Below are 10,847 nucleotides of genomic sequence, written 5' to 3' on the forward strand. Positions count from 1 at the left end.
AGTCTTTAAAGTCTCAGACCATTAAAGTCTGAGATTAAATCTCAGACAGTTTAACACCAGAATTCTGACTTTAAACTTTTTTTTTCGGTGGCCCTAATCCTCTTCAGTACATACATAAATTTGGTTGTAGTTTAAAAAAAGTTTTACATGCGTAAGAACCAAGGTTGAGCTTGTTTCCTGGATTTTTCGTATTTAGACCAATAAAACTTCATATCCCAGAATGCACCAAGAGGAGGGTGTGACGCAGTCAGATAAAAATTCCCTGCGTCAGTCGTCGACCGTTAGAGACGCTGCAGCAGCAGGTGGAGGGTGTTGTAATCTGTCGTCCTGCGGGTCGTTTCTCTGGAAAAGAGCCTGATTAAGTTAAGCTCACAGAACCGAACCGAACCCTTCAGTGAAAATGGCTGAAAGCGACAACAAAAGCGCAAATCTTTTAGTAAGTATGATGGGCCTTTTTTTTAAAGATCGGCTCTGACTGATCTGGGAGTGTTAGCATAGTTAGCCAAAGCTACTGCTAATCTCTGTTCTCCCGCTGCGGAGGCTGGTGGTGAGTTTGTGCAACTGATTTGAGTTATGACACTGTTTTTTTTTAGAGACACTTAAATGAACATTAGACTCAAATCATTATCTTTAAGCTACCCACCGCAGCTCTGCCGCTGGTTTTGGCCGCAGCTAGTGAGAGGAAGCTCGGAGGGTTTATCTTCAGCGCGTTCATCCTCTCGGAAACGTTACAAACTCAGTTTGACGACCTTTGTCTCGGTTTGATCGGTTCAAATCAGATTGGTTGAGTTTGTTCAGACATAATTTCCCCGGTTTGATTTCTGCTACGTCTTATGAAAGTTATTTTTTTCTTTTATAGCTGCTTATCTTTGTCAAGGCCCTCACATCCAGGAACACCAACTTAAAACGGCCCTAAACCCCATTTTGTACTCTTCAGTTTAGCCGTACACCATTTTTATTTAATTTAATTGAAAAAAATCCATGTTAAACTGTTTCTAAATGTTATACTTGGATTTTTAGTAGGCTGTTTTTCTAATATTATTACAGCTTAATTTAAGAAAATTATTTTCCATCTAATTATTTGTTTCAAGAAGGATGGAATTAGCGTATCATTAATGGGACAATTGGTATTTTATTTTTGTTTTATTATGAGTTGGTGCAAGGCCAGGGTAGAACTGAACAAAGATCTGGAAACCTCAATAGCAGCCATCCCAAAACTTTGATTCCAATAAGTACCAGATGAACCTGCACATTTTCCTGAGTGGTCTATGTAATCCCTGACCTATGACCCCAATCCAGGACGAGTTGAAAAGGAAGCTTCATGGATGCAGAGAGAGAGAGAAGGAGGTAGTTCGATCTCTTTAATTACTTTCAATAGAGAAGGATCATATCCCCTACTCCAACGTCTTTGCAATCTGGCCTAACCATGTGGCCAGAGTGAGGTTTAAAGTGTCAAAAGCAAATGAGGTGGATGAGCAGAGCTGCCTAAAACTGATGGGGTCATATATTATTGAGCTGAATCAAACTATGTTATGTAAATAGAAATGTGTTTGTAAGCTATACTGAGCTTGTCATTGTAACTCTGAGCATGGCTTTCTGACGAACATCGGATTGAAATTTGTCAGATGATGATTTTTTTCCCTCCCTGAATGCAGCTTACAGAGGATCATTTAAATAGGTCTGGAGTCTGTTAGCAACTGGAGGAAGGATGAAGGTTTGGCTGAATAAAACCATTTAAAGACTGATGTTATTTAGTAATTCAGAAGGTGAAAATCATTTTGTAGAGCAGCGTTTCCCAGCCTTGGTCCCAGGAATGCTGCCCTGCGTGATAATGAAGAGCGCTCTCTGCTGTAACACACCTGATTCAGACGAAGGAAATGCTGCAGCAGCCGGTTGATCAGGCGAAATCAGGTGTGCTGACTCAAGGAAACGCCTAAAACATGCAGTGATGGGACGTCCTTGTCATTCAATGCAGAGATGCATTTCCTACATTTATTTGTTTTGTTTCATAGAGAAAAAAATAAACTATTAACATCAAACCAATAAAAAAAAAGGGGGGGGGGTCCTGTTTGATCAGAAATAAAAAGAGCTAGAAAGTTGAGTGGAAGGAAGAAGGTTCACAAGCAGCAGGATTAAGTGGTTGGCTGGTTCTGGCCCACATTTCTGCTAGGGGTGTAGCGATACGATAATCTCACGATACGTATCACGATATTTGGGAAACGATACAATATAATATGATTCGATGAACTTTTAGGATTTTGTGAAAGATTTTAGAAGGACAGAGTGATTTTAGTGACATTTTGTGTTCCATAGACTTGGATTTAATTAACTGAAAACTGATTAAAAGCACCAACTATGCAATACCTGACTCTGATTGGACAGAGTCTAACAGTCTTCAGCTGGACAAAATGAATTAAAGATGCAGTGAGAAAATTAGTTTCTGTCATTTAATTCATGTGGATTTGACATGAAACTCAAAGTTTCCACAGTGATCCAGGAGCTGAGAGGGGAGATTATCAGCCTCTGTAGACTCTCAATATGCAAATGATTGCACTTATGTTTTTCTTTTGGACGTACTGTGGCTGCGTTTTAGAATAAAAAACGTCTTTTGGACTGTAGGGAAAAGGCTTTTCTACATTGGCTCCCGGAGTTAGCCGTGGCTGTAAGCTGTTTACTACTAGCTGCTGGGGGGGCGGCTCTGCCTCACCCCGTAGTGATCGACTCCTTGCAGCAGCGCCGCCGTTCCCCTGCTTGGATCTCTGAGTAGCTGCCTCTCAAACTGCCAGGATCTCATCGTTCTCTCAGTCTCTGATACTCTGTCAGTTGCTAATAAGAATGATCGATCCGCCATCATGACAATCCTCACTGCGCCCAGACTGCGGCTGCAGGTTTCCCCTCTTCGTTTTCAAAACAACGCGCCACTGCATGCTGCGCCTTCATTCTTCAGGTAAACCTTTATATACAGAACAGAAACCACTGAGCTAAAAACAAATTGCGAAGTGGATGCCACCAGTCGCTCCGATATCCAAACTTTGCATTAATTTTGCAATCTCACCACCGTTACCACTTCTCTTTCAGTTACTTGCGCAACTTTACTTTGTTTCTTAGCAACAAAATACAGCCCATCGTTATTTATTGAAGATTTGAGATTTCCAAAAGCAAAAGAATCTGATGTTGCGTTTCGTTTTTTTTACGTTTGGAAGCTCATTTCCTTCTATAACCGGAAAAGCCGGTTTTTGACATTTCTCTGACATTCAGAAAAATATGGTTTACTTATTTCAGCATAACTCCGGTTTTACTTGGCTTATTAACACAATTTAAAAACTGGTGTGTAGTTTATAATGTGCACTTTAAGCACAAGTTGAAAGTGAGACTGGGGGAGGCGGAGTCTTGCTGCTACGCCGTCACAAACCAGACATGTTAAAAAGACAGTACAAGCCTGTGGACCGCTATGGTTTAACGTATCGAAAAATCGATACTATCCCAGAATGGAAAAAATCGATAAATATCGTAGAATCGATATAATTATACAGCCCTAATTTCTGCAATAAAATCCTGAGGTATTAAATCTAGATTAATGGAATAAATGTTTGGATTAGAGTTTAACCTGAATTGCATGTTACTAAAGTTCTATGTGTGTGTGTGTGTGTGTGTGTGTGTGTGTGTGTGTGTGCGTGCAGGCTCAGGAAACAGCCCAGCTGGAGGAGCAGCTCCAGGGGTGGAGGGAGGTGATCCTAGCCGGAGATCGGGTTCTGCGCTGGGAGCAGCCCTGGTTCCCTGGAGCTCTGGTTGGTGTGACCACCATGGTTTTCCTGTGAGTCCGCCTCACATCACAGCGTTACCCAGACAACGTTAACAAGTCTTAAACTGTCTGAATATGAATTTTACGTGACTGAATGGTCTTTAATGTTTCAGTTTTATACTTGGAGATGTGTAAACTTGTATAAATGTGAACACATCCTGTCTGCATGGCGTCTGCTTGTCTCCCTGTGTTCTCAGTTTAAACAACTCTGATCTGGTTTAGTTTAGTTTTTGTTCTGTTTACATCATTTTTTACAGTTAGAGATCCACCTTGGTGTGTAAGCAGAGCAGGCATCTAAAAATATCTGTCATCCCGTCTGCTACAAAGAGAAAATGTTTTATGTAAAATGTTTTTGTGTTTGCTTCCTTTGAGCTGCTCTGCAGGATCTGCTGACTGATTCTGACTTTTTTCTTTTTAGTTGCTGATTCTGGTTTCTTAGCTCAACTGAAGAAAATGTGAATTCTTTTTTTAAGGAGTGTTAATTTATTCCAGGCAGGATTTGATCTTCAGTTTCCTTCATTTATCAGTTTATTTAACAAGAAGTTCCTGTTTAATTCTCTGTCTGAGTTTGATCATCAGCAGCAGATCAATAACAGGAAGCTGAAGCGTCTGCTCCATCATCTTCCTTCAGACTGAGCCTGAAGGAAGATGATGATAACTTCCTGTATGCTCTGCAGGCTGATTTACTACCTGGACCCGTCGGTGCTGACTGGACTGTCCGGCACCGTCATGCTGCTCTGCCTGGCTGATTACTTTGTTCCCACCGTCGCTCTCAAAGTGTTTGGCTCCAATAAGTGGTAAGAGCTCACGCTGCTTCCCAACCAGAGGACATTTTGTTCTCTCGAAGGTTCCTCGCTTTCAGACTTAAATGTTCCAGTCTGTTAAAAACTGGGTCAAAGTCCTCATCAAAGCACCAGTAAGAAAGCTAAAGTTCAGAATTGTTGATTTTAGTTTCAGTTCTGCTGTGTTTACTGCTGTGACCTTAAAGCAGCCCACAGTCTCCCTGGGCTTTGACTAGACTCCATCTGGCTGGCGGTGTGTATTAACGGCTGAAAACAAGACGACCGACTCAGGATAGAGTTTCATTCTGCTGGACCTCCATCCTCCAGCTGTCGTCCTGAGCCTGATGATCCTCTTCATCAATCACACGTGTTGCTATAGCAACAGAAATGAACACTGGAAGTAAATCGCTGTGTGATCTGACTGTTGATAAAAACCCAAGATCCAGTTTATTAGGAAATTAGAATAAAGGCTAATTAAACATGGGGTGAGTGAATGGTACTCATACGTACGGTTTAGTGTTTTCACTTGTCTGAGCTCCTTTTTTTTTAAAAAATTTAAAAAAAAAAATTTTTTTACCCCTCCAGGGTCTTTTTGTGGCTCTAGTGTCCCTTATATGACAGCAGGCTGACAGGAAACGGGGAAGGAGAGGGGGGAAGACATGCGGCAAATGTCGTCGGGTCCGGGAGTCGAACCTGCGACGGCCGCGTCGAGGACTCAAGGCCTCCAAATACGGGTCGCGCTAACCACTACGCCACCACGGCACGCCCGTCTGAGCTCCTTTTGCATGAATTACTGCATCAGTGTGGCAGTAAATAAACTTCACACTTCTCTAACGCTCATCGTTTTATCACATGTTTTCCTTCCACTAAACCACGTGTCAAAGTCGAGGCCCGAGGGCCAAATACGGCCCGCCGTAGCCCTCAATGGTTTTTTATGATTTTGCAAAAAAGTTAAATTCACACAAAATAAACAGATTCCTGCACTCTAATACATAGTTGCGTTGATTGCAAATTTTCATAAAACATTGTGAAAGACATTAGGTGTAAGTGATGCTAACTCCCACCTGCAGGTGGCAGTTTCTCTTCCTGCTGCTGCCTCAGCTTGACTTGATGTCGTTATAATCTGTGATCGATACAAAATGAGAAACAAAAGGTCACATTTACTGTCATAAATGCAAACATGTCTAAATTAGCTTCACAAAATCTGTAACTTCGATTGCAAAAAGTAACGAGCAAATATGAAAGTACTTATCAAACACAGCTATTTGCAACTTAATGGGTTTTATTAAGTTGACTCTGACAAAAGAAAAAAAGATGTGTGTATATATAACCCAAAATGCACCAAACTTTCCATCAGTCTCTTTCATTCGGCGCTCTGAAGAGCCAGACTCTTTATGTCAGGTCAGAATTTCTATCAGATTTTCTTTTTCAGTTTGTTTTATATCCGACTCCAAATTTCTGAGAACCTTGATTCGCCACCTCAGTAAATCTGTCACTCTGGTGAACTGGTGATTTTCACAGTTTGATAAGCCAAACTTCTGATGAAGGAGTGAAACTCGGAGCTGAAGCTTCAGCGGCGGGTCGGGGGAGGAAGACGAGCCGCTGGCCCGGTTCTGGTTCCTCTGGGCTCATCTCCAACCAGGACTGAAATAGAAACGCTGGCTCAGCAGAAATAAAGAGCGCTGAGATTTTCTCACCCGAGAAGGAAACTGAAGAAGTCAACAGTTCACACCTGAATATGGGACAAGTTTGGCTTTTTAATATGAGAATAATAAAGATTTAGGAGCAGTTTTTATGGAATCACACTGAAAGTTTTTATATTCAAATGTATTTTTGAAGTTGCTGTGTAGTTTGAGCTCCGGTTTGTGTGCAGGACCACGGAGCAGCAGCAGCGTTTCCATGAGATCTGCAACAACCTGGTGAGGAGCGAGCGCCGCGTCGTCGGCTGGTGGAAGCGTCTCTGCGCCCTGAAAGAGGAGAAACCCAAAGTGGTTCGTTTTTACTCCATTTGTCACCCTGACGGCTGTGTGCTCTGCTGCGGCACAACGACGAGCCTTTTCTGGGTTTCAGATAAAAATATCAGCTGACTCGACTCAGCTGCTCCACTTAGCAGAGATCAAACTGGGTTACACGCTGCAGGAACTGGGTTGATTCACTTCAGCCTCCAGTTGATGGTTAAACTTGGACCTGGCAGTTTGAGCTGCTTGTACAGAACCTGATTAGATGGAGGAGGGATTGATGAAGTGGTTTCAGTCCAAGATGCACCGATCTGCTTTTTTCACTTCTGATGCCGATATCTGAGGTGTAGTGTTGACAGAAAAACAGCTGAACTGACTTTGAACAGGTATAAATGTACTGAATTACACATTTATTATTTAACTCTGCAGCAGCACAACACACTCAGAAACACAGCTAGCTTCACTAGCTTGGCCAAACAAGTAAAAATCAAAACAGCTTTAATTTGTTAAATTGGGAGTTAAACAACCAATGTACCTTAAACTGACAATTAACAGGTTGACTATTTTGGTCAAACATGTAAGAATAAACTGCTACAAACCTTTCAAATGGTTCAGAAATGAGGAATTTTACGTATAATATAAATAATAAAACCTGATGTTGTAGAATTTGACTGAATAGATCTGCTCTGATGCATCAGGCTCATTGATCCCCGATCTATAACTATTTTATTGATCTGGTATTGGTGGAGTATGATGCTGTTTTCTCTCTGCAGTACTTTGCCTCTGTGATCAGCGGCCTGCTGGCGGTGGCCTGGATCGGACAGCAGGTCCACAACCTCTTCCTCACCTACCTGATCGGTAAGACTGCCCCCATGTGGCCACTAGCCTCTGCAACAAGGTGCTGATTTCTGCTGAACCAGGTTTCTCTGCCCTGCTGAAGTCTCTGTGTGTAACTCTGTAAACATCTTTATTACCTGCCAGGCTGCTGCTGTGACTCAGAATTAAAACGCCTTTTCATAAATGATGAACGCGCCTTCCTGTAACTCTGTGACGCGTCATCAGCTGCATGCGCTCAGACACGCTGGGTTTGAGTTCAGACACGACTGCCGTCTCCGACACTTCTAAGAACAATATGCTGAATGACTGTAGTTTTCTCCTGATACTGCAGCAGCTGCCGTTATATGACTGACTGCTAATAAAACCTGGTTTACATTTCTTAACTTAGTTTTTATAAATAAAGAAAATCCCCTCAAATCATCAGATCTTTCTCACTGACAGACGTCACACCTGATGCTGATGGTGTAGTAAATCGACTTTTGAGAGAAGGTGTAGACGATATAAGATTTTTTTTTTTCATTCATTTTGCTTGTTTGATCATTTTAAACCAATTGAATGAAATAAATCTATCATGTGACAACATGCTCCACTTCTATGTATCGAGTCAGAAAAATGACACAAAGATGCAGAGAATCTGAAAAGGGGACAAAATGTTTTACTATCAACACTGAAAGCTAGATAAAAAGATCCCAGGGTGTCTCCATGCATTCAGGTTAATTTAAAGAAAATGATGAGGAAGTAGGTCAGTTATGCCAGCTTGACTTTGACAACATTAAGATGTTCCTGCTGTTCAGTTTGATGTTTCGGTTCAATGGCACTAAAATAAGGTGACCTTCGCTCTGACAGGTCATCAGCAGGGCGGATGTTTATATCAGCTAATCTACTGCTGCTGTGTCCATGCGACCACTTATTAATAATCATAAAGTGAACACCAAGCTAGAAAATGTATCAGAACGTTTTGTTTGGGGTTGTATTTCTTGTGCTGTGGGTGAAATTTTTACATTTTTGGCATTAATGTTCCCTATACGGTTGAACGTCATCTCTGCTCTTTTGACTAGTGGAGCTGTTACCACGGCAGCAGTTGTGCAGTAAAGTTGAACGAGAAAAAGGAATACTACTTGTGGTTTTGGGTTGGTCTTTTGTTGCTATTCTCTAGTGGCGCTTCAAGTTCTGAAAGGTCAATTAATGACAAACTGGACTTCCTGCCTTGTTTTTGTAAATATTCATCTAGTTTTCTCTTGTGTCTTGGCAGAACTGATAGAAACCAAACTGTTTATAGGGAGAATTAATATTTAATGTATCAACACTGGAAATTTTCTCAGCTTTAATTGAAGCCATATGAGAGCGTTGCAAATGTCTTTGTGACAGATTCCTTCTCAGTGGAACAGTTTGGGTTTTGTTGACATGATTCAATGTTTAGCAATGGAGCCACTAGCTTTAGCGGCTAATGAGCGATGTCCTGTCCAGTACTATGTGATCGATGATCTTATCCTTTATTGCAAAAATCAAGGTTCAGATTGCATCAGAAATCACTTCAGAATTTAAGTATTTACAGTACTTTATCAAAAAATACAGAATATAGAAAGTAATTAAAGAAACTAATAAAATGGTTGCAATATTTGGCACATTAATTACTTTAGCGAGCCATTTATTTCTGTATTTATTGCCAACTTTAGTAGGATCGGTCCTCCATACACCAGCTCCTGTTCATGGGGATGGAAATGCTTCAGGAAATTTGTTGACGTTTTGTACTTTGTCTGCAGTGAGCTTTCTGCTGCTGCTGCCGGGTCTGAACCAGCATGGCGTCATCTCAAAGTACACCTCCATGGCCAAGAGGGAGATCAACAAACTGCTCAAGCAAAAGGAGAAGAAGAACCAGTAGAGGAAGTGTGCAAAATGGAGAGGAGAAAGAGAAGAAAGTTTGTAGAAAAGAAAAAGCAAAAACCGGAAGTTTGTGTCTGAGCAAAAAGCACTTTGTTTCTACACATCTGATAAGTTTAATTTCTTCACACTTCCCACCGTGTGACATTCAACCGTCATCACCCCTTCCACAGGCACCACATGACGTTAATCACGTGTGAAAAATCCTTTTTTCATAAATCAGCTGTGCTTTGTTTTACAGTCAGCAATGCTTTAAGCCATTCCCTCGGATTAGACGGAGACTACTGAGCAGTTCACGCATTGCTGCATATTTTAACCTGGTTATTCACAGCAATTCTTTCAGGGGGGCTTAGTTAGGGTAAAATAGCAGAATATGAACGTTTTTATGTTTGTGCTTTGTTGCTTTATATTTGAACACAGTGCTGAAAACTAACTGGATTTAAAGCTGAGCTAATCAGGAGAGAAGCTGCCTGGAGATGAAGGTTCTGCTGTATCTGCTGGATGAAAACAGATCTGATGCTTTTAAAACCACAGAGACGTGACGTTATGGGGGCTCTCTGTTTAAGACTGTCCTGTCTTGGTAGACATTTCTTTTCTTATTTATGTGTTTGATCTCTTTTCTGTTCTCATTTCATTGTCTTTGTGAGATCCCAGCAATCAATAAAGTTTGATTTTAAATGACTGGTGGCTTCTGAGGCTCATTTTAATGTCAAGAACTCCTGACCTGTTTTAAATGGCAGCTCAAAGCAGCAGCGTCTGAGGACTCCTTTCATTTTTTCTTATCGTAGTGAAGACGTCCACTTGGCATTAACCAGAAAAGCAGCCATGGCGGTATCTCTGGAGGAGCTGCAGAGTTGCCTACGCTCAACATTTTGATGCAACTTTTCTGCAAATCTAAAACTTTGTTCAAAGCTGTCAAAATTCACGATCCTATTCTGTATAAATCTAGATCAGTCAGTGTATCTGTTGCATCTTTTTATGACTTTAGTAACTGATTCCTGGTTTTCTAATCCTGGTTCCTGTTGCAGATTTCTACCATGTCTGACAGCAGGAGTTGTTTCTCTGCAGGGCTGCTTATAATTTCATCAAGTTCTCAAAGTGAAAATCTGCATAACAAAACTTAAAAGACATATTCCTGCTGAACAAAGGTCATGGGGGGTGTACTTAGTTTGATGGATGTTTTTTAGTTTGGTGAAACTGCATGAAATATGAGTCGCAGCTTAAATATCAACATTTTTGCATAAAGTGAATGTGGTTACGTAGAAAACAGGAAAAAACATTTGCATATAGACATATCTCGGTGAATCTCTTATCTCCTGATCTGAAAGAAATAAGTGGGTAAAACAAAATATTTTTATGTTTAATGATAGTTATACTGTTCATATCCATGTTTGCAATGTATAAAATATGAACCATAAATGTAAACCTGTTTTTTTCCTAATTCCTTCATCCCAACATTTCACTTAAAAAGGAAAGTTCGCCCCATAGCACCACCTGGTGGACAACCAGGGCTTCACAGCGGAGTACGTTTCCAGGTTGAAGTTTGTATTTTTCCTCTGATCAGATGTCTATCATCGTTTAAATACA

The 10,847-nt window shown here is 41.0% G+C and overlaps 1 protein-coding gene across 1 annotated transcript; it reads left to right on the forward strand.

Annotated features, from left to right (window-relative positions):
* Window positions 1-259: 259 nt before the first annotated feature.
* arl6ip1 (ADP ribosylation factor like GTPase 6 interacting protein 1) lies at window positions 260-9,941 on the forward strand. Its single transcript, XM_005803198.2, has 6 exons — window positions 260-436; window positions 3,681-3,814; window positions 4,480-4,599; window positions 6,458-6,575; window positions 7,316-7,400; window positions 9,143-9,941. Exons 1-6 carry the CDS (start codon window positions 401-403, stop codon window positions 9,259-9,261), a joined length of 612 nt encoding a protein of 203 aa, XP_005803255.1. The 5' UTR covers window positions 260-400; the 3' UTR covers window positions 9,262-9,941.
* Window positions 9,942-10,847: the final 906 nt, after the last annotated feature.

Source organism: Xiphophorus maculatus, chromosome 16 (assembly GCF_002775205.1).
Source record: "Xiphophorus maculatus strain JP 163 A chromosome 16, X_maculatus-5.0-male, whole genome shotgun sequence".
Taxonomy (NCBI): domain Eukaryota; kingdom Metazoa; phylum Chordata; class Actinopteri; order Cyprinodontiformes; family Poeciliidae; genus Xiphophorus; species Xiphophorus maculatus.